This window comes from Podarcis liolepis (genome assembly GCF_965112155.1).
Source record: "Podarcis liolepis genome assembly, chromosome: 1".
Taxonomy (NCBI): domain Eukaryota; kingdom Metazoa; phylum Chordata; class Lepidosauria; order Squamata; family Lacertidae; genus Podarcis; species Podarcis liolepis.
Genome location: NC_139554.1, coordinates 50,824,491 through 50,849,364, shown reverse-complemented (window position 1 = coordinate 50,849,364; position 24,874 = coordinate 50,824,491). Strand labels below are relative to the sequence as shown.

General features: G+C 42.1%; 1 protein-coding gene across 3 annotated transcripts in view; it reads right to left on the bottom strand.

Annotated features, from left to right (window-relative positions):
* Positions 1-3,126: 3,126 nt before the first annotated feature.
* Positions 3,127-24,874, bottom strand: part of AMBRA1 (autophagy and beclin 1 regulator 1) — a 153,874-nt gene continuing 132,126 nt past the window's right edge. For all 3 annotated transcript variants that reach the window (XM_083462388.1, XM_083462390.1, XM_083462389.1), the window contains 3 exons: positions 19,866-19,958; positions 18,684-18,877; positions 3,127-4,899 (listed from right to left, as the gene is read on the bottom strand). In XM_083462388.1, the coding sequence (XP_083318514.1) occupies positions 4,412-4,899; positions 18,684-18,877; positions 19,866-19,958 (775 nt within the window). In that variant the 3' untranslated portion in view covers positions 3,127-4,411. The remainder of the gene's footprint in view (positions 4,900-18,683; positions 18,878-19,865; positions 19,959-24,874) is intronic.

The window sequence follows — 24,874 nt, the reverse complement described above, 5'->3', positions numbered from 1 at the left end:
GCTTAGCATTCCCAGTTCCCTCCTCCTCTTGAGTAACCTAGATAACTGTGTGTCATCAGCAAGTTTCAGTTCTGCTAGCACCCTTCTTGCCACCCATTAAGACATTTATAGAACGTGGGCCTTGGTTTAGATCCTTAGCCCAACCTATTATAACCTTTCATGCTGAGAATTGGCCATTTATTTCGGCTTCCTATCACAACTGTTTTTAATCTACAAGAGAACCTTACCTCTAACCCTAAAGGTGGCCACATTTCCTTAAACACCTGCCTTGTGTGGGGCTTTTTTTATCAAAAGGCTTTTTGAAAGTTTAATATATTTTCTCGCCAGCTTTCTCCTTCATCCATGCTTCTTAAGATGTCTAGCAGGTGGCTGAGCCAAGAAAAGCCTTGAGTCTTCAGATGACTCCCTGCACCCAAATGATAGATCTCTCAATTCATTTCCAGCTGTGGAATCAGGGAACATCAGCAAACAGTAGGAGCACATAGTCAGGTTTACAAAGCCAGGTTTCGTTTAAATGTTATGAGTTGTCACCTCCAGCCAATGGAAAGCTGCATGTTCCAGTGGTGCAACAAGTATATGAATCAGAGATATGTGTTCGACAGTAGTCCTCAAAATAAATAATGTTGGCCTTATGAAACCCCTCCTTCCCATTTATTGTGGAAGGAATAGCTAATAGGTATGTGACTCACTGCGCAGACTAGACACCAAGGGAAGGGTTAGTCAATGCCAAAAGTGTAGCTCCTTGGCACTACCCTGCTCATGTGTGAGAACACAAACAAAATACATCTGCAAAAGGCTAGTGCTGAAACTGAATGCAGTGAGAAGCTATGGAGATGTAGAGGTGCAGATACAGTGTAAAGTGAGGGTGGTAAACCTGCAGCCTTCCAGATGTTGCTAGATTGCAATTCCCACCATCTTAGAGCATTAGCCATGTTACATGGAGCTGAAGGGAGCTGGAGTCCAACAACATCTGCACAGGACCACAGGTTGCGCTTCCCTAGCGTAAGAGGTGGGCTCAGAAGTTCCCACTGCCTTTTATTTATATCCCACCCATCAAAAGGCATTTCCAGAGCAGATGGAGGACCAACTCAGATATACCAAAGGCAAAAGTATGCAATATGACATGGTTATGTATGTGTGTGCACTGCTGTCATCCCAAGCATCAGTGCTTGAATTATAGAGGAAAGTGAGCTGGCTTAATGAAATCAACACCCCCTCCCTGTTTTAGCTCCATCATGCTTTAGATTTCTAAAAAATAGTAGCTAAGGGGGACATCACAAAAGGGGTTGGGGCCCCCTGGCACCCCTGTAATTCAAGCACTACCAGACTTTAGAGGAACCAAGTCTACCCACCGACTCAACACAGTAAATTGGCTGTAATCAGCACAACTTGGGAGGAGTGGGGAAAGAAGTGTTACCTACCCACTGCTCATTACTGCCTCCTAGGTTGTTCACATTTTGTAGTCCGTCCGTCCAGCGTTTGCATCTTCATCACAAATGTTGTCTGCAGCATTGGCAGATCCTACCTGCTTTTCATACCCCATGCAACAGGATTCAAAATTATTATGTTTTTTAAAACATTACCTAGCTCTTAAGAAAGTTTTCAAGTCCCTTTTCCAGAAGAACAGAGTCCATTAAGAAAAGCTGATTAGGCTGCAGCTAGAAGGTCTGATTGGTCAGGCTTCCTTCACATTCACACCCCACAGCATTTGAGTTGAATATGGAGTGATTCCACACTACAAATAAGGCAGCACATCACATGGGCAGGTCTAATTGTGCACAGGAGGGGGCTTCCCATGGAATCATGGAATCAGCACCCTTGGTGGATGCCACTTCTGTAAGATGGACCTATGTGTCCAACTCTACCATGTGGGTTGCACTGTTCAGACATTATTTCAGTGTGATGGAAACCAGGGAGGGAAGAAATTCACTTATCACCAGAACCTGTGTATTTTAAATAAGAGACCTACCAATATCACTTCTTAATGTTTAGTATTTTTGTTCTGTCTCCTGGCTTGGTAATAGCAACCATGTCAAAAATGTGCTGCCTCAACCCAGATATTGGAAAACACTGGCTCATTATGAAATTTAAAATCTACGTGCAGCTCAATAATTGCAAAAACAAAACAAAAGTCCTGGCCAGTCTTCTGAGAAGAAAAAAGCAAACCCGAGGCTCCAAATTCCTTTCAAAAGAAATAATAGTTTTCTATTTAACACCAGGACCTTCAACCTTGCTGTTTGGTCACCAGTGGCAGGGAAAGGCAATTAAGAACTCGTCTGGCAGGTATTCTCTGCAAGTTCTTAGGGAAGAAGGAGACTTTAGAAAAAATGTAGTCTTTTGCATGAAACACCCCGATTTACTCTCCTGCTAACGTAATGCAAGCCTTCCCAATCCATCACACCCCCATCTCACATACCCACTTTCCTCCAGTGTAGTGAACCATTTGTGAACTCTAGGCATTAGTCTATTCCCATGTAGGCATGCGGCAAAGCTAGATGGGAATTCCATTATCTGGCCGAGGCTCCTGTAGCTCAGAAGTGCAACTGGCACAGGGCAGATTTTAGTGCTTCATTAACACTCTGATGAGGCCTGGCAGCCAGCTGATTTGATTTAAAGTTCATTTCCATGCTGTGATTTAAGGAAACGTTTGCTTAATGTTCTCTAACAGACTCCTCTGACTGTGAACATAAGAGCTACTTAACAATAGGCTTTATTTATTGTCATACACTCATGGTGCTGAGAAGACACAGGAGCTAGGCTGAGGGCAGTCTCTTGCAGGTGCTGTGTAAGCATTTCTCAAAAGTATCAGGGTAAATACACTTTCCTGCACCAGCAGGGTAACTGGCTGTTTCCTTTCTTCTCCTCCAAGATCTGTTTTTTTAAATAAAAAAAATACCCCAAAGCTTAAAAGAATTCAGTTTCTTAGCAAAGCAGGCCAATACTGCTTGTTTCCAGAGCCAAGCAGAGAAGAACCTCTCCCACACATTTTTCCTGGGACTTTCAGGAGAAAGCGCCCCTCTTCCCCCAAAGTATGGTCAAGTGAACAGGATGGCACAAGCATGAGCCCATTATTCCAAATACATTCAACCCAAGCCCTTACCCACAAGAGAAGACAGGAGTCCAGAGAAGGGTTTGTCATATTTTAATGACGTTGATCTTTGGTGTTTCCCTCATTAGCACACTCTCCCCCTACCTTCCTGCTACAAGCTCACTGGGATGGAGAGTTACAAACGAAAAGGAAAATCACATTTTAGACTAGAAACAAAAAAATATCAGCGCCTTGATTTCTCCACTAGAAACTACATGTACAAGGTCAAGGTTTTTCACATGCAACACCTTACATCACAGACACATACCTCACGCTCTGACGCGGAGCTAACCCTCTCTTCCCACCCGCCCCACCCCGCCCCACACAGGGAAGTGCAACCTGGCCATGGCACCATGATCCCGCCAAGCCTCGCCAGGTTGAATTACTATTATTGGCACAGCAAGGGGTGCGAAGTCCTGGGCAACTTCTGTCTAAGTGCCATCTTTACTGGGGTGCGGTTCCCACCCTACCCACATGCTTTACAACTATAATGTTGCCCCACCCACAGCAGCCCCTAAGAGGGTCCTGCTTGCATACAAAGTAGATACTCTTAAAACAAAAGGCCCACACTCCCGAGAGGTTCCTGAGCATGAAGGGATGGTGAAGCCCAAGCACAGCTCTCCCCACCTCCAGTTCTGGGCTGGAAAGAAGAGTAGAACAGAGCCCTGGAGAAGACTACCTTGCCTCATCCAGTCTGCATTATCTCAAGCCATCCAAATCTTCAACTCCTGAAGAGTTGCCTAGCGCTTGCTAGCAGGGTGGCAGGGAGTAGAACTCTGGCCTGGAAGATAAATCCACTCTGGTAGCAGAGCTGGGGTGCAAATCCCCTCCACAGTAGCACTTAAACATACACACTCAATAAAGGTTTCAGGTCTCCAAAAGGAAGAGACTACAGTCCTTTTTTATCTGATTAGCTGGTAAGTCAAAAGAAGGGAAAGCGTTTTTTTAAAAAATAAAAAACCCAAAACAAAGAGTAACATTAAAAGCACTGCAGGGTTAGGGCAAAGCTTAATGGATTCCTGTAGCCAGTGAGCTGAGAAATTTACATAAGGCTCAGCTGAATATCAAGGTTTATTACAGCTACTGTAGAAAATGTGCAGCAAAACGGATGCGGGAAGCTAAGACACAGAATAAAACCTCTTTAAGGATCCTCCTATACAACTGATGGTCTCCCTCTCATCTCCCACCCCTATATACCAATGCCCACTGAGTTACCAGCATCTGGTCAGAGCCAAAATCTCCTACTCCTTCAGTTCCTGGTCAGCTGTGAGGTACAAGTCTCTGCTTAGCAGTACAAGAGTAGCACCAACATACAATTCACCTCTACCTGTTCCGAGATTCTCCACTGGTGCCACCATTACTGTAGAAGTTGGTATTGTCAGGAAGATGGTTATTATTACTTAGGTCACTGTACTCAACTGGTCCCTCAGTGTCCATTAAGGACTGAGCCTGCTCTGACAGGCTCTGCCCACTAGCTTCTTCTCCCTCCACCTCGTCAGAGGACGTCCGTGGGCTCAAGCCACGCTCTGTCACCTGCATGGACTCAGAAAGGGTTCGTCCTTCAAGCTCAGATAACAGCTCCTGGGAAGTGGATGGCTGAGCTGAGCTACCATCTGTTCCAATGGATTCAGTGCCAGTTTGAGAACTGCGGTGGATCCGGTGACTCACAATGATATTGTTGCCAAAACCACCCATGGATGCCATGGTGGTGCTTTGCTCTCGCTGGACCACAGCAGTCATGCCACCCTCAGCCATCAGCCTTTGGATTCGGATCAGAGCATCCTCCCCAGAAGCCCCATATTCTGGACCACCTGGAAGAGAGGAAGAGGGAGGCAGCTTAATTTTTGTTTAGAAGATTGGTATCCGTATCTTTTCATCAAAAAGGCAGCTGACAACATTATTTAAAACAGCAGCACGCACTACAATAATACAACAAGGTAAAACAGAAAATAATATTAGAGCAGGAAATGTATGGATAAAATCTCACCAAACTTAAATGCTGTCAAAAGCCTGAGCATATAAAAATAGCTTTCAGCCAATGCCTGAAAGGCAGAAATCTGTAGCACAAAAAACGCCATGAAATAGGCAAAGAGAGAACAGGATGAGAAACACCAAGTTGGGAAAGCAAGCAGCATGTATAGGATGCTACTATGTCCTAAAAAATTCTCAAATGTTTAAATTGCCTACAATTAGCCCGGTGGTTGCAAATAGCATTCGTATCATCACTGCATGTTGAGTACTCATTTGTTGTACTCATTTCACATATCTTCCTTCAGGAATGTGTTCTTTTACATGTCTATCACTTTGTGAGCAGTACATACCGTATTTTTCACCCCATAGGGCGCACCAGCCCATAGGGCACACCTAGTTTTTTGTTTGGGGGGAGGAATAAAGAAAAATAATTTTATTTCCCCCCCAGGCGCGGGGCTGGGGAAGCCCGAGCTTCCCCAGCCCCCAGAACAGGCTGCTCTCCGCAAGCCGTGGGAGCCCTCCCACAGCTTGCGGAGAGCTACCTGAAGCCCGGGCGCGCCCAGGCTTCGGGATAGAGGCAGCTCTGCACAAGCCGTGGGAGGGCTCCCATGGCTTCCGCAGAGCTACCCGAAGCCCGGGCGCGACTGCTCAGCGCGCTCGGGCTTCGGGATAGAGGCAGCTCTGCACAAGCCGTGGGAGCCCGGCGGGAACTCTTGCAGGCTCCCAAGGCTTGCGGATAGCTTCCTGAAGCCTGGAGAGTGAGAGGGGTTGGTGCGCACCGACCCCTCTTGCTCTCCAGGATTCAGCGAAAGCCAGCATTCGCCCCATAGGATGCACACACATTGCCCTTCATTTTTGGAGGCGAAAAAGTGCGTCCTATAGGGCGAAAAATACGGTACCCTATTTTTTGTAGTTCAGAAAAATCCAAACCCCTCTTTGCAGCAGCCACAGCACTGTTCTTTTGTAATTTATATGTAGGAGTTAAAATAGACAAGCAGCAGTCACACATTTATTGCTGAGCTACACCATTACCTTCCACAAGTGTGTGAACTGATTGTTTGACCACAAAAGTTAATATGTCATGTCAAGAGAAGTCTAATGAAAAGCTTTCTCTTTAACTAGCTAATTATGTAAGAGCTCTGGGTACTTCACGTGGTGAAACATTCAAACACCCACAACAGTGTCATCATGTGGGGCTTCTGCTCCTCTGTTTAAGTTCTGGAACATGGCTAAGTTTTCACAAAATAGGCACCTAAGTGTTGTGTGCCCCACCGAGACCTCTTCAGTTCTACTTGTTTGAAAGGCCAGCAGCAACCTCAGCCCAGCACCACATCAAGCCTATTCTCCCAACAGTGATGGAATATTGCACATAAGAGGTAGAAGATTGGGACCAAGGGAGTTCAAGTGTTAATGCAACTAGCATATACTAAAGTACTATTTCACTGCCTACTGGACCACTGCATGCTACTGTCAGTGGCAAATAACCAATTTCTTTCTTATTAACATTTCATTTCAATTTTTGCTTAAAATAGGACATGTTGCAACATTAAGTGGTTCATGAAAACATCTATTACAGAAACAAGATACCAACCACTTCCAATCCTAGTAAATCTTCCACCTAGATAATATCCAGCTATAGATTCATTGGGTGGAATCTAATGTAGTCATAGAGTAGAACCACTGAAATCATGACTAGCTTAAATTTCATTTATTTCAATGTTGCTACCTTAAGGACAGCAAAGTATGGAACCAGCATATAGCCTTCAACCAAGAAAATAATTTTTCACACTGTTATATATATATATAAAATTTCAAATTCATTTAGGGTGTGTGTGCGTGCGTGTGCGCTTGTAAATGAGCTCTTATTTATAGGTTCCCACATAGCATGAGACTTGTCCCAATAAATACTTGAAAATTGGCTGAACATTTTGAAGTTACCTTTCAACCACAAAAATCATTTGGCAGTCAACTAAGCTGTGGAGTGCACAACTCAACAGAGGTTTAAAGTAAAGGCATCCTTTTTGAAATCAACGTTTTAAAATTGGATTAGCAGAATAATGTGCTTTACAGTCCCAAGGCCTACACCCTCATAACCTGCATCCAAATGTGATGCAAAAAAAGTGGTCCGCTGTTGGATTGCTCAACCAAAAGTGGAAATAAGAGGTATGCACATTTTTCAATTGTGTCTGCTTACTAAACAAGTCACTGCCCCCTTTCCTCTCAGACTGTGGAAAAAAGCACTGCCTATTCTTCAAGCCCTCAAAGAATCATGAATTGTGGAAAGAATGGTGCCCCAAGGAATAATTGTAGCTAGAGAGAAAAAATGGCTCACTGGAACAGCCTGGTGGAAAGATCAGCAATTAGCTGCCTCTCACTTATAGGCTGCTGAAAAGAAATATCCTTATTCAATGGAATGTTCTGAATTGCTCCATAGAGGGATGCAGCAGCCACAGGCTACCTGATCCTTATTAAAGATATAAATCTTTCTTCCAGCCTTCAAAGAGCCATCAGGACCAATTACAAGAGAGGAAGAAGTGGCCAAATGCTTCCTAAGCAACAGGCAAACTGAACAGAACATTGGGAAAAACAACAGCTTAAAAACTAATGTTGAATGAAAAGCAAAATAAACTAACACTTAACACACAGTTATGTACCCAATATAGCTTGGAATTATTTGCCACAGTACAAAGATACTAGAAACACAGGTGTGCAGAGTATGGAAGCAGATTTTCTGTCAAATGTGTACTAGGAAAGCATGCAATGTACCATCAAATGCTCCTCTAAGTTCCCATAGCATTAAGCAAACAGAAAGGAGTTCAAGTAAGCTACATGAGAATGTTTTTCTCTAAGGAAAATGCTTTTTACATACTGTTTACACTACAGCTTTCCCCTGGGATGAAAACTGTTAATAAGCAATACTGACATTAGGTGCTAAAAGTAGACAAAGAATTTTAATTGGAATCAATGCTATTTAGCTTATTCATAAAGTGATCTGGAGTCAGAGGTGAGCAGTAAGTTAGTCCAGTTTACGGATGACACATTATTCAGGATAGCAAAAACCCAAGAGGACTGTGAAGAGTGTTAAAAAAACCAAAACCTCTTGAAACTGGATGAATGAGCAACAAAATGCTGGATGAGGTTAAAGGCAAGTTACATACAAACTGATATATACTGAGACAAAGATAACACTTCAGTTGATATCTGAGATAGCCAGGAAAGAGATGTTGACATTCTGGCATATAAAAATGTAAGAACCTGCTGATTGGATCAGGCCAAAGGCCCACTTAGTCCAGCTTCCTGTTTTCACAGTGGCTAATGAGATGTATATGGGTAACCCACAAACAGGACTTAAGGCAGGCCTCCTACAGCTGAGGTATAGAATAGCTATCATGGGTGGTAGCTCTATGAGAAAAATGGCCAAAAAAACCAACTGGGGAATTGCAGGAAAAGGAGGGACACTTCTAGAGGTGATCTTCTCTTCTTTTATACAAATATATCTTCTATCCTAAGCTGTAGAACAAAATATATACACCCAGAGCAGCCTTGGTGATAACTTGGAGAAGTTTATGGCCATGTTCTACCATGAGTTTGGCATCCCAAGTTTCTCAAAGCATTCCCCAATACACTCAGAAGAAAATATTACCCCAGTCAGCATGTGCTTAGTTTAAACATTCCAAAATTCAGAGTAGTCATGACCGTCTGCTACATGAAAAACAACAAAGTCTTGTAGCACCTTCAAGACTAAAAAAATATTATGGTATACAGTAATACATGTTAGTCATTAAGATGCTACAAGACTGTGTTGCTGCAAAGTACAGTGGTGCCTCGCAAGACGAATGCCTCGCAAGACGGAAAACTCACTAGACGAAAGAGTTTTCCGTTTTGGAGGTGCTTCGCAAAACGAATCTCCTATGGGCTTGCTTCGCAAGATGAAAATATCTTGCGAGTTCCTGCGGGTTTTCCCCCCTCCCCCCCCTTTCTAAGCCGCTAAGCTGCTTATCAGCTGATCCGATAAGCCGCTAAAAGCCGCTAATAGCGCTGATCCGTCAATGGGCTTGCTTCGCAAGACGAAAAAACCGCTAGACGAAGAGAATCACAGAATGGATTCTTTTCGTCTTGCGAGGCACCACTGTACTAAAATGGCTACAAGACATTGGAATGCCTAAATAATTTTCTTAAGACCTTAAGGTGCTACAATACTTTTTGTTCTTTCTCCATCCTTAACATCTACATTTTGGGAAGCTACCCTTCTATAGCTTTTGGTGACCAAAATCCCAGTTTATGCGAATCACAGCTTATAAATGTAAGGTGTATTTAAGCAACTTATATTACCCAAATGAGAAAAGATGAGTAAGGAGTGACATGATGACAGAAGTTTATAAAATTATGCATGGCACAGAGAAGGTGAACAGCTTTTTCATTTCAAGAAGACTCCAGTCCAGTAACCAATGCAGTATTACTATAGCTAGTGGACAACAAGGAAAAGGGGAGGGGGGGTCCATGTGGTTTCTCCTCTCTGAAGCTATTCATAGCAAAAAACTTCACTGCACTTACCCATCTGCTGAGAATACATCAGGAAAGGGTGACCATCTTCAAGCAAGGAAGACCTTCAGGCATTCTCTCTTATTATTAGCAAATCCTATCCTTATCTCAAGGGTATTCAAGCTTTAGCTAAATCTAGCATCTTTCATTGGATACTGTTGGAATGACTTGAGTGAGGTAGATATTAACTACACCCATAGACCTTCTGCTTTATGTGAACAAAACCAGCCCCAAGTACTAAAAACCATCTAAATATTTCTTAGCACCTGACGTCTTCCCTTTGTACATCTTTGTCATATAAAACGAGGAGCTCATCCTTTTTAGAAATGTAAGTCTACCACACTTGTCAGCTATTGCTTCACTTGCAAGCCCTAGGATGTGCTGAGCCTTTCAGGCAGAACATGCCAACATGCTCTTCCTTCCTGGCTTCCTCTTCCACACAAGTCATCTGTTTTAATTCTGCGGCAAGGGCAAAATTCCAGGGGCTGGGGCTGTTGCCTAGTCCCAGAAGCAGCAGGTGCTGATTTCACAGCAGGGCTGGCTGCTTGGTAATTTATCATGTCAGGAGTGATCTGATTAATAAAGACTAGGAAATGCAGAGAAGCCGAAGCTAGCATTTTTACCAAGGGCTTCATCTTCAGCAGCATTGTTAGGCCCACAAGGCATCAGCATTTGCCCTGTTGCTCTCTTGGCCAAGCTCATTCCCCTTCTCCCTCCCCTAAATGTATTAGCACTTCCATCTAACAAATTTCAGACAGGAAGCAGTTTTCATCATGTGCAGCGAGTCCCGCAGCATCTTTAAAGATGCACACGTTTATTGTGGCATGAGCCAACTTCAGCAAATGCAACAGGTGTTTCCCCAGATGACAAGAATTGAATTGCACATTATAAAAAGGCGCAGCACTCTTTCCTCAGTGTAAGAGAAATGGATGCAGCACATGATCTAAAGGCTGAATGTTTGGCTGAATGTCAACCATTACCCAAAGTAACAATAGAAGAAAGTATCTCAAGAGGTTTTCCAATGCTGTTTTGCATAGATATTCCTTCCTGGACACTATCCCCTTTTCAGGCTTTATTAGTAATTTAGATGTATGTATTGGTGATACGTAACAATTTTGATGCCCCACCTATAAAAAAGGCTCAACATAATCAGTTGGAACATCATGAGAACTACTATTTTATGAAAAAATAAAAAATTGCCCAGTAGCACCTTAGAGACCAACTAAGTTTGTTCTGGGTATAAGCTACAGTATTGCTACAGGACAATTTTTTAACTTTTTAATTTATTTCAACTGTGTCAGACCAACACAACTACCTACCTGAATCTACTACTTTATGGTGCCATGCAACTCCTGTAAATTTGTTAATCTAAGCCAATTATGCAGCTGGTTATTGGGATATTACAGAGCCAGGAGGGAGGGAGATCATATATTCAGGTGGGAAAGAGTGATTCAAATGGCTCCTGGTTATGAACATGCATTGAGTCACAGTGGAATTTCAACATAAGGAAGCAGCTCCCATGCGCTAATGAGTGCAGCTGAGCTCTGAGTCCCAAATATCTTTTTATAACGAATGAAATTATAAGCAGGTGGGTGCCATATGGTATTTAGATCACAGTTTTATAAATTTGCCTCTAATCATGATTGTATAAATACATGAAATAGCATTGTTCCATATGGTTCATTGTTCAGGTGATATTTTTCTAATCGAGTAGTTTTTAAAGTTCTTGCTTTAAAAAGCCCTGTCTACACAAACTCATCTCCCAAGGGAACACTAATATCTGCCGTGGAATACCATGCATGTTGCAAAAGATTATGTAAAGAGCTCTAGAACACACATTCTGTCCATGCAGAATACTGGCTAGATTCACTGGGATTCACCATTGCTTCATACAAAATTGGCAACCCAACACACCGTATACCCTGCACATGCAACTTTGCATTTAGAGGAGGATCAATAAATGTGGGCAGGTGTCTTACTAGGATTGTTGCTCACCATTACTGATCTTCTCAATGAACAGCCTTCAGTAAACACCCTAGGGTTGTTTACAACAAGACAAGAAACCACCAGCATCAATTATTTCCCCCCCAACATGACAAAGACTGGTCTTGCATCTAAAACAAGACTAATTAGTTTTCTATCTACTTAAACTAGCCCTTGGAGTCCTTTTGCTTGGTGTTATAAAAACCAATAATTTACTGCTGTTTGCATGACATTTATTTGCAAATATGAAAAAGTGGAAACAACTATATTACTCGTTTTGGTGTCTTCGGGTGTCTTCCCGTGTAAGAGTTGGGGTGTCTAGGCGACGTTTCGACGAGGTCGCCTAGACACCCCAACTCTTACACGGGAAGACACCCGAAGACACCAAAACCTGCATTCCTGTACCCGTGAAAATCTACGAAAGCAACTATATTACTCATATATATTTAAGTTCCGTTTCTCCATGGTGAAAGAACATTTGCAGTCCTGTTGCATCCTTTTTCTTGTTAGTTTTTTTTTTTTTTTAAAGCAGAGTTTTGAATGTTTAGAATTCCTCCACTGGTGATAATGGATATCCAGCAGCGACATTTTATGATACTCCTTTCATGGAGACCTGTGGGATTCTTAACTCAAATCACTGGGCAGCATAAATGATTGCTTGGGTACTTTTTGGTCTTCTTGCTTGTTTTGATCACCTTGCTATCAGACTGCCATAGCTTTTATATGGCCCACACAGAAACAATAATTTGGAAAACTGACATCGCCAGTAGTCCATATATTATAACCCTATTAGAAAAAAGAACATTACTGTATTTGATACCAGTTTTTGGTGGTTTTTTGGTGGTTTCTTAGAAAAATAGGTGCCGGTTCTCACCATAAAGTTGTTACAGTAAGTGCCACACTTTTTAACAACAAAAAAAGAGGTGCCAATACTGTGTACCTTTGAGTGCCCCCTTAAAAAAAAAGACTGCTTATTAATTGCATGTGTGTATGTGTGTGCAGGTGGGAGAGATTTTTAGAAGCAGATTCATTATTATACATGAAATTCTGTCCGGGAAGGATACTGTATAATTTCTTTAATATTACAGTGGATTTTAAAAGTTTAATTAAAGGTAGGAAGTTGAGTTCTATAGATCTTTTATACTATTTGATAAGATGATTGTAAGGTATTTAATTTTTGTGCTTCACTGCATGCATTTTACCCTTAGAAGTAAATAACTTTGATTTAGAATAATTTTATGACAAGGAACCTTTTCGTCTGTTTCATAATACTTGGGGGGGAAAGGTTAATAATTCTAAAATGGTTAGAACATCTTAAGTTCACTAGTTCCTAAATATACAATCCTCTTTTTCCCTGCTACCTATAAATCCTTTTTAGCAATGGGTTCTATAAGTAAAGCAAAAAGGGTGCCTAGGGGCATCCTTGACATAACTCTCTAAAAAGGTGAAAATGAAGTTTGCTATGTGCCCTTAAACTTCAATCAATCTTAGAAGGGAAAATGACAGCAAATAAATGACTAAATTCAAACCAGCTGAAAAACCAACTCAGGAAAGACAGCACTGGGTGATGTGAGCAGATGTAACACAGAGGGGAAAGCAGCTGCTGTCCTTTCACTTTGGTTGTTCCCACACTGGAAATCACCTTAAAGCAAAATCTACCCTTCAAACACCTGAGCTGTTCTGCCATTTGCTCTAGGTGGATGTCATTCAGAGAACGGACCCACCAAGTTTTTGAAACAGCCCAAAGCCAGCCTCTCAATGAGCACAACTTAAATTTATATATATATGTGTGTGTCCGTCCAGTGCAATACAAAAACAAAACCCTATTGCCTATACATACAGTCACCATCATGGTATCTCATTCCACAGAGAGGGACACTGGTGCGAATCCACAATTCCAATCCATTTTGCTCAGGTACTGGATACAAAATTCAGAAAGCAACTACCAGATTCCTCATTTAAAATGACTTAACTGTATTTGAAGGAGGACTAAAGTCCTGAAAATTTGATTCCAAAGCAATTGGCAACCACATCGGAGGCCTCTACAGTTAAAGTAGGCATTTCCCAAGGAACTGGGGAAACTTTTACATCCAGAATGATTTTCCTACATGTGTTCAACACACTCTACATGAACCTGAATAACTGCAGAAGTTCTGAAAAATGAAGAGTCACCCTGCACTGGAGACCCCCAGAAATGGACAAAGATATTCAAGGTAAAAGACCACAAGCTCGTTCAAGGATGATTATCACTAGCTCATATGCCACATGACTTCTCATTGGACTCTGAAATATCTTGGCTACAAATCTCAAGTCATGGAAGAAACCCTGACATCAAGATGACAAGACGCTGCACCATCTCCCTTTGCATCATTGCAAATTATTTAGGAATTTGATTTTAAAATTAAGAACAATTGCTCTCATTATTAAGTCAAAAGCTTGACGACTTGCCAAGGATGGGGTATATGATCAGTTCCCCTTCACTGTTCTGCCAGTGCCCTCGTATTTGTAAGTTGACAACCTCAGTATTTGGCCAGAAGTGATAAGAATAATAGCCATTATGCGCAAAATCTGTGTCCTGTTTATTTCAATGAAAGAGTTAAACATGTGCTTAAATCTCCCCCATGGAATCAATGGGACTGAAAGTGTGGAATTGGATTGGATATTGCCTTGTACTGGAAACATTTTTAACCAGCAAGAGATCTTTGAGCCTAACATTTGTCATTTTCATTTGCCTAAACTTACATTTCTTTGATTGATGCAGGCTTCAGCAGCAACAGAGTACACAAGACAGCAATTAACTGACAGAAAAGGAAACATCTGCACTAGAGGGATTCACTTTTAATAAGTTTACTCACATTATCGTCATCCTTCCAAAGAAGGAGCAGAGACTCTCAGAAAGACAATCTCTGCAGATCCCTGCAGAAGGGGAAACGGGCTACATTTACCAACGCGACAAAGACCTGTTTTTAATGCTATGCTGTAGGTCTTTCCACATGACACCTGTGATAAAAAGTGCCCTGCCCTGGCAAAGTATTATACATATTAAGAAAGCCTGCAATCCAAGCCATTTCTCCTTTTCTGTCTTCTTCCAAAGTAGTCACTGAACCAACTGAGTAATGTCTTTTATCATCCTGCTGAGTGCCACCAATACTATTCAGTCTCATAATGATTTACATCAACAAAGCTCTTTACAAATACTAATTAATCCACAAAACCTCCTGGGGAAATACTGTAGGAAATGTTTATTCCATTTTACAGACAAATTCAATCATTTTCAAAGGCTGCATGGCGAGTTCATGGCAGACTTGGGATATTCACTCAGGAATTTTTGAATCCTAACTGTGTTACTTGATTGGCAGAGAATACTGCTTCGCTTTTATAGTTATGGCTGAGCTTCTCCTCACCCCCTGGCTTGCCTTGTAAGAAGTTCAGTTGTTCTAAGCTTTGGGGGAAATGTGGTCTTTCTGGGCTTTTTCTGAGAAAGTACCAAGCCCAGCAATGCTTGGAGCCAGCCCTCTCCGCTGGTCCCCTTCCCTTCCCAAAAGCTTACTATTGGGGGTAAGATAAACTGTAGTAGTGAGGACTTGCAGAGGCATCCACACCTTATCTTTATGAACTATCAAATTACTGATGGGAAAGCTGGGAAACAGGAATTCTAAATTCTCTCAGCTTAATGGATTAAAGTGGAAGACATTAGGAACTCTGCTACCCAGTAGCAATCTGAGCATGTTTAGACTGAACAGTAAATATTTAGTTTCTTCTCCTCCACTCCTCCCACCCCGCCCTGGGGTAAGTTGCCATTAGTTAGTGTGGACGTATTTCAAATAAAGGAAACACAAAATTTGACTCTTATTTTGTCTTGTGGGTGAGAGTGGAACATGGTTGCTTATCTTATGATGTGGCACTTCGTGTGAATGGCTACTGATATTTTTGTGAGGGTGGAGTCTATTCCAAGGACCCATCACTGTATGCATTAGTGGTCCTTAAGAAATTTTCTACCTCATTTAAATTAGTACGTGCTTTTGTATGATAGGTCTTGACTGATGTTTTGTCCTTCCTATGTATTTGCTTATCCCAGCATCATTATCACACTTTTTTATTTTTACATTTATTCTTTAGCAGTGAATATGAGTCATTACAAGGACGCGGGTGGCGCTGTGGTCTAAACCACTAAGCCTAGGGCTTGCTGATCGGAAGGTCAGTGGTTCAAATCCCCGCGACGGGGTGAGCTCCCATTGCTTGGTCCCAGCTCTTGCCAACCTAGCAGTTCGAAAACATGTGAAAGTGCAAGTAGATAAATAAGTACTGCTCCGGCGGGAAGGTAAACGGCATTTTACATTCCAAGGGCCACTTTAGAACATGATTAATTTTGATCTTGGTCACTGGCCACTGTATCATATTTTCTTGAAGTTCTTCAATCTCTTTTTCAATGTTTATTGTGAAAAAATATCTAGGAAACAAAATGCTACTGAGTCTAATTTTGGGAGGAAGAAGCATGTGGAGAGTCATAAGGAGCAAAAGTGAAATGAAATACATGTAAAATACTAGTGTGGGTTTACCCTTAGTGTTTATCTGTCTTTAGTTAAAATAATAATTGGGTAAAATTGCTGCCACATATCTTCTTCAAGAGAGCTATGCAGAGAAGAAACAATAACTTTATAGTATTTACACCAACCCCCAACCCATAGCATTAGTCAGTTTCTGTGGTCACATGTAACATTAAACCATGTTTTAATATTATAAAGATGAGCTGCAGCAAGCCTCAGGACTTCACAACCCCTCCTGCTTTGGTCAATGTCAGAAAGAGAAATTGGAAAGTTTCTCCTTCTCTTTTTTGGATATATTCATACAGTGTTGCCTCCCCCTTACACAGTTGTGTGTTTTGTTCTTTTTCATTTACTGCTTTATATTTGAAATGTTTTCAATAAAATATCGTGTTGTGTTTTCTTTTAAGTTTCTCCTTCAGATTGTGACATCCAAACCTGGACAAACTGTGGTTTGTCTTATCTATGGTTTACTAAAAGAAGTCAACCTCAAACTGCATTTTATGAAGGGGGCTTGCTTTATTAAGCTATACTAAAGACTCAGCAGAATTTAGGGTTCTCAAGTAACATTAACTATATATAATAAAAAATAGGGAAAACAAGCTTCCAATTTTCTCATGCTGGCAGAGCAGGGGGTAGGGGAGCTACAGTTCAGCATTAGAAGCAAACACAATTATTATCCACTCAATCTACTGACAAATGTGGTGGCTCCTGATATCTGATGCAAATCTACTTTCTGAATTTATCCTCAAATAGAAACCTGAAGGAAAGATTGCAATCACTTCACAGTAACTGATTTTACAACTGCGGTGAGCGGAAGCTGTGCCCTTAACAAAAAGTGAATTGCTTACTGAGAAGACAAGTCAAGGTGTTATGTCCTACAAGCTAACATGCTCTATCTCTATTTAGTGCAAGTGGAAAAGACCCCTATATCTTTGTTCAAAGGAAGCCTTGCATCTATGATAGGGCAGCTGATAAACAGGAGAACTATAGAATTGTTTTAAAGATTTACTTTAGTATGGATGACTCCAAACAATCTGATTTTCTGGTGAACCTTCCTATGTGCACAGGTCGATGCATTCTGTGTCAGTGGCCTTTTACAAATGATACCAGTGGGAGGAATCTGGCTTCCAGCTTGAAACCCAGCACGTTCACAAGAATTTCCTGAATCCCAGCTTTAACTTTTAAAAGTCTCTAGCTCTCAGAGTTGCACAGGAATAACAAGAAAAACAAATCAAGTTACTGAATTCAGAACATAGGGTGGGCAGTGTTTCCAAACAGCTAGTGGAAGGGAATGATTAGTATTCAGACAGTCCAGATCAAGCCAGTTCTTCAGTATCTCTTGAGGTCTGGCCTTCTGGTACTTATTTCCCCTCCCAAAGAGTATACCTAAGGTCTAAGTGAAACATATGTTCCCAAAGAGACTATGGGTAGGTGGCAAACACTATTTCAGAAGCTAAGCATCAAAACATTATTTAGATGTGGGTACCTGCTGGCAGAAAAACAACAACAGAGAAGAGCGCAGGAGGAGACACAGTGCTGGTGACCAACTGATTTCCATCAGTTGCTTGTCATCATACAGTGAAGTCCCCAACATACCGTATTTTTCGCTCTACAGCACGCACCCAACCATAACACGCACATAGTTTTTAGAGGAGGAAAATCCGTAGGCATGCCACCCGTAGGCATTCCCTCCATAACACGCACAGACATTTCCCCTTACATTCTAGGAGGAAAAAAGTGAGTGTTATGGTGCAAAAAATACGGTACTTGCAAATGTTTGCAATTCACACAACGTTTGTGGTCTGTTATGTGTGAGACAAATGTTTTCTAAACTTCTGCAAAGTTTCCTTTGCTAGAATCTTTGGCACTCTTTAATCTGAGGAAGGAGCAGCAATTTGTTGGCTTATTGATAATGTTTTAGATGCAAGCCTCAACAAGCAGCTCAAGAGGTGTGAAGACCAAAAGGAAGGTAACCTACACTGGAAAAATTACAAGATTCTTTCACTCTATCAAGAAGCTATGGATAAGGCAGCTTCTATATGTACCGTATTTTTTGCCCCATAGGGCGCACCAGCCCATAGGACGCACCTAGTGTTTTGGGGGGGAAATAAAGGGAATTTCCCCCCCTTTATTTCCCCCCCCCAAAAAAAAACCAGGTTGGGGAACAGCGGGATGGCGGTGCTGCACCTCCCCGCTGTCCCCCGAGCTTGCGGGGCTGGTGGCGGGGAGAAGCGCGATTCTCCCCACCGCCAGCCTTCAAACCATGTCGGGGGACAGCAGGAAGGCTCCCAAGGCTTGCGGAGAGCTTCCTGAAGCCTGGAGAGCAAGGGGGGGTGCACACCGACCCCTCTCGCTCTCCAGGCTTCAGCGAAAGCCTGCATTCGCCCCATAGGATGCACACACATTTCCCCTTCATTTTTGGAGGGGAAAAAGTGCGTCCTATAGGGCGAAAAATACAGTAGATAGATTCTACTTTTAAGGATGTCACATCCCATGTTCCCTTACACAGTGTATAAGACGACAACTTTTGGTTATTTTACATCAGTTCTAACCTTCTGCAGTCCCTGAAGCAGAACCTCCTGGTTCCTGAACTTCCCTCTCCGTTTGTGTCTCTGCATTCTGCAGCTGAGGAGCCAGAGTCTGTGTGCCCTGTGATGTCACAGAAGTGGTTGGGTTCCGTGGCTGCAGGCCTATGGCATTCATTAGACCCATGTCCCTGTCTGTCCTCCATGTGGCTCTGCTAGTTCTAAAGAGAGAGAGAAAGAAATTGAAGGGTAAACACACAACATCCTCTATGTCCCTGAAAACAGTAATTTATCAGTAATTTGTCCTGCACTTCAGTGAACACCATAAGCATCTTTGTACAATGATCTAGATGTTCTGCACTATAGTTTGCATCAGCCATGACCACTGGCAATGCTGGAAGCTGTCACCCAAAACATCTGGAGGACACTATACTGGCTAAACATGATCTAGAACAGGGATGTCCAACCAATAGATCACGATCTACTGGTAGATCCCCAGCTGATCCTGGTAGATTGCAGGATCCTTATCGTGTACAAAAAGCTAAAAAAACTCTGTGTAATCCTCCTCCCCTAAAAGCTCAAAAACTCTGGGTACTTCACTCCTAAAAAACAGCTCAACAACTCTGGGCAATCCACCCACCCCATGCACGCTCCTCCTCCTTCCATGGACAATGGGTAGAACACTGCCAGTTTTTTTATACTGGGAGTAGATCACAGTCTCTGGGGAGTTGGACATGCCTGATCTAGATGGTAGTCAAAATGTCTATTTAGCTATCCTCTACCATTTATCTCTATGAATGAACTTGGTTAAAGACCTCAGTGTTAGTGCCAGATTCTCTGTTTTAGGTTGTAACTAGTCTCGCCTCGCAGCATTTCCTTTACCATCATTTATTTCTATTTCATGTAACATTTTCACACAAAGCACATATAGCTTCTCAAATGACTTTAATGAGGGTATGATTGGCAGCTAGAAGGACCGCAGTTGACAGATGTATTTTAAAATTTCAGCCTGCACCAGTGAATAGACCAAATGTAACCACTGGTAGTCAGTCAAGTGCCAAAGGGAAGATAAGTTTTAAATATTCAGCCATCATAAGAGGGAAACACAGGCATAACCAGCCCTTGTAAATTCGATGGAAGAAACATACAGCTCAGCATGTGTTCCCAAGCTATGACTGATTGCCCCTACACTCATCCTTCAAGACTCACCCAGGCCGCTCGGTACTCCTGCTGTTGGAATGCACAGTGAAGACGGTCTCATTCAGCTGGTCCCAGTAGTACTCAACCCCAGAGTTTAAGGCCCTGCCATACAAAAGGAAAATGGGAAATTAAGACATTTTTCTCCATAAGACCCCTATAGGAAGACGTAAACATGCTACTATACTTGGCAAAATAATCAGTTTCAGAACTTGCAGCATATATTGTCAAAATGTGAACTATATAATCAGGCCGGGTCCCACAAACCTGTCCGTTCACCTGTGATCATGGTTGCTACTATGTGGAGAGTCATTTGCATTCTGAGATTTTCTACTTGGATTTGGTTATTTTCAGCACATTGCTATGAATGTCCAGAAGTAGCAAGGTATAAATCTTATTTGCGTGAAGAGCGGCTGTAAACTTTGGTAGCTACATATAAACTAACCCTGTCAAAATATTCAGTGGCAGAGCCCTATGATTCCTAATGGCAGCAGAAGGGCTTCTTAAAGGATCAGGCAGTAGGACTACTGAGGAACACATGCATCCGTAAAGGACCATAAACAGGACCATATTGCTCAGGTGGAATTTTGCATGCAAGACTGTTCCTATGTGTGGCCCTTATAAGCAGCCACATAATTATTGCCTGGCTTATTTATGGCATTACCATTAGCCTGGTAGCTGACTGACAAATGGATTAGGCCTACCTGAGTCAAGAAAGTGTAGTTTTATTTTTAGGTTTATTAAGCAGCACCTGTCTGACACACATATACACATACCTCAGTATGCTTTCACTTCCCCTTCAAATTTCATCTATTCTGCATTGAAGTCCAGGAAATTAATAACAGCTGTGCTAATTACCCACCCAAGACTCCAAGGAATTGTGGAGTCCTCAAGATAGTGCCATTAGGGACATTCCAAGATGTGGGAGTAAGAAAACTAGACAATCATGAAGCGCATCTAACTAACCTAATGGAACTAAATGCGTAAGGTGCCATAGGAAGGCACTGGACATAGTAAAAGATCCATCGCATCCTGGTCACTGTCTCTTCGAGCTCCTGCCGTCGGGACGGAGATACAGGACGATGAAGACAAGAACAAGCCGTCTTAAGAACAGCTTCTTCCCCAGAGCGATCTCGGCCCTGAATGGGAAGCCTGGACTTTGAAAGTCATCTAATCTTCCTTGCTGTTTTATACTGTATTGTTTTAATTAGTGTTTTTATAGTTGATTTGATTTTGTGTGGAGTGCCCTACCTAGGTGGATGGAGCAGCCAAGTAATTTTGTTGTCCCCGAGAGGGGGCAATGACAATAAAGATATTATTAATATTATTATTATTAAAATTTAAGACAGACATGATATGCTTTCTGTAGTCACTCTTTGAACCCATGTGACAAGCAGCAACCCTAGCCTAGCCTTGCCTACAGCAACAAAAATTGGAAGTATGGCATATTGAGGGCATATATTAAGAGCTTCTGAGTAGGGAGAAGCTCAGTCAGGTGTGAAAGGTCCCCAAGGTCAGCTTGACAAATTTTGTGATTGCACAGGTCCCTTGTTGACTTAAGACACATGAAGTACCACTGAAGAAGTGTTCCACAAGTGTCTTGAGCACTGTTTAGCATAATAAAGCTCTGGAAGCTAACTGTCTGAACATGTGCCCTACAACAAAAGCAACACACTTCTTTAATAAGATACATGCCTGTTAAGGAGTGCTTGCAGATTTTCTACAAAATACAGACAGCCCCGTTTATGTGGGGGTTATGTTCCAAGGCACCACATGGATCGGGGAAATCGTGTATAACTGAAACTCATTGAAAAAGCCTGCAAACACCCCATTCTGCCCTTTTAGTGACGTCTTTATGACGTTTCTGGGTCACTTCCAGGTTCGGCACAATGTGCAAATACCTGGTTGAGCATATTTAGTGCGTAAATGGGGGGCTTTCTGTATTTCAGTGGAGAAAAAATGTGTAAACTGTGTGAAGATTGTTTCTTGCGACACTCACACAAGTTTTGTACTTTGTGAAACATATAAACAAAATGGAGAGCAACAACTACAAACTACAAGAAAGAAGATTCCACCTAAACATTAGGAAGAACTTCCTGACAGTAAGAGCTGTTTGACAGTGGAATTTGCTGCCAAGGAGTGTGGTGGAGTCTCCTACTTTGGAGGTCTTTAAGCAGAGGCTTGACAACCATATGTCAGGAGTGCTCTGATGGTGTTTCCTGCTTGGTAGGGGGTTGGACTCGATGGCCCTTGTGGTCTCTTCCAACTCTACGATTCTATGATTCTATGAACATAACTACAGATGTGTCATGTAACAATTTCCACACTGTCCCAACAAATGCTCTTCCATGTGGGAAATTTGTAACCTTTGAAGCTACCTTCACATGTGGTGCTAAAATGCTTATGCTATAAAAACAACTCCTACTGGATGCAAATTTGGATTCAGCTATGACAGTCAAAAGCACAAAAGATCAAGATAGCAGGCCTCTGTAGAAGGTTTCATTCCAAATTCTCAAACTTTCCCCTTGTAGATTAACTAGCATATTTGCAGTCTCAATGTAACAAGCAAGCACCGAGGTGATTTGGCAGGATACTAGGAATAGGTTGCCATCTGTCACTTAAATCCGAGGAAGATGTAAATCAAAATCTCTGCATTTATAATATCTTACACAGAATGAAATAAAATAAAAACTAAAAAAAACCTCATTTCCCATTTTTAATTTTGGGCTACAGCAAACAAGGTATTCCAGCAGAGCCTGTGGCTCCATAATAAGCTTCTGTCAGGCACCCTTCGCAACACAAAATATCGGCAGCAGTGAGGATCTTAATCCAGTCATTATTTGAGCTTGTATTTCCCCCACTGTACCATCCCAACCAGAATAAAGGAGGTACAGATTGACCACATTTCAGATAGGTGATCTAGAACTAAGTTTGCTCTACCAGCAAGAAAGCAAAGAATCCAGTGTCATTACTTGCCCTCATAGTTTTAAGACAATGTAAAATAAGCATTTTCATCCCTCCCTGCTTTTTTTTCCTGGATCCTGTAACACCCCTCTATACTCTGCTGCAGTGTTGGAAACTGAGCTATGAAAGCTCACCTTAAACCTAGGTTAAGAAGCCAGAACGGAATGTCCAGGCGTGCTTTTTTATAATAAGATTACAAAGCTGAAAATTAATGAACTTCTACTAAAACCTTATATTCATTTTTCACATGGTCTAGTCCTCATCTGAAGACTGAAAAAAACAAATCCACACACCCCCTGCTGCCCCCCCCCATATTCCTATGTGGGTTCATATGGAGAAACCCAGCCAGATGGGCGGGGTTTAAATAATAAATTATTACTACTATTACTTCTCCAGTCCTCAGAGAGCAGCTGGAAGTGGGGAGGAAGAAATCTTAGGCGCAGTACTAAGGCCCAGAGCTCAGAAACTGCTCGCATTAATGAAATTCCCAGTCACAAACCGAGCCTAGAACAATGGGAGTTTTGAATGCTGCTCTGCTGCTAACTGAACATTTACAAGAACATTTTGGCCCTTGCAAAAAGCAGGGGACCAATCATTTGAATGATTTGAAGGGGCTAAAAGCAGACCACTAGTTTGGAAATGGTAATTAGGCAGGATGCGGAGGTCAAGGGTGCAGGTATTGGAGGTGCCAGGCAAGCTCCCTTGGGAGCCATAAGTGGGGAGCCCAGTCTTGTGTTGCCAACCTCCGGACCTCTCACAGAGGCGGCACTCAAAAGAATGGCCTCAGGTGACAGTCGCAGTGTCTGGGTTGGTTAACATGGGGAGAGGTGGTCCTTGGGGTATTGCACTCTTGAGCCCTTTAAGGCTTTCTAAGTCAAAACCAGCACTTTGAACTGGGCCCAGAAACTAACTGGCAGCCAGCGTAGTAGGGCCAGGATTGGCATTATGTGCTCAAACCATCTTGCCCGGGTGAGCAACCTGGCTGCTGAATTGTGCACTAGCTGAAGTTTCTGAACCATCTTCAGAGAAAACCCCACATAAAAGCTGTTGCAGAAATCTAACCTAGAGGTTAGATTTACTTGGAAGGATGGGAACTATAAATTTAAGGAAAGCCAGAGAAAACTATAAATTAAACTATAAATTTAAGGAAAGCCAGAGAAAAAAAACCCCAAAATAAATGAGTATCTAGGCTAAGTCCCATAACTGTTTATTCCATGCTTGTTCCATGCTTTCCCATGTACATTGATTGGCAGAGTAAATAATGCAACTGCAGAGGTGATTCAAATTGTGTTTCTTTCTGGAAACAGGTGAAAACACTTGTAGCTATCTGGCATCACATATGCAACCTGATTATTCTCAGCTACATTCCACATGAACAGCTCTTCCATGCTGTGGGGTAGATGCTTACTGCTGCTCATATCTCTCAGAGAGAGAGAGGGGGGGGGGCGCACACACACACACACACACACACACACACACACACACATATATATATATATATTAAAATCAGGGACAACTGGAGATTTAAACATGAGGCAAGATCTACAGGAAACAAATGTACAGCTGCAATTCTGCCTCTTTGTGAACTGAACATTTAGCCTCTACTGAAGCAGGCTTCAGGGTTTCAGAATAAAGGCAAACCTAGAGCAAACTGGATACCATACAGACCTAACGTCACAAGGCAGATTCCTGGAATTGCCATATGAAGATACAGTCTTCATTCTGGGTGAAGCTAAGAAATGCCATTGCTGTGCCTGTCTGAAGAGCTGAGGTGGTGAATGGGCTTCAAGGTAGAAGAAGATAATGGATTCTTAATGCAAAAGCTTCCACTTAAGACCCATCATGTGCAGAATGTGGACTTGTTTCACTCATCCAAATAAGTCATTCCCTTCTAATGTGCATGTGTACAGAAACACTAGGCAAAGGAAACAAGATGCCCATATCCTGCAGTTTTGGTGTTTGTTTTAGGAAAGACGCCAGTACTGTTAAGATAATTGGCTGAGCAGTAAGTGACTGCACAAACAGGCATGCTAACGAAACAAATAGGATTAGCAAGT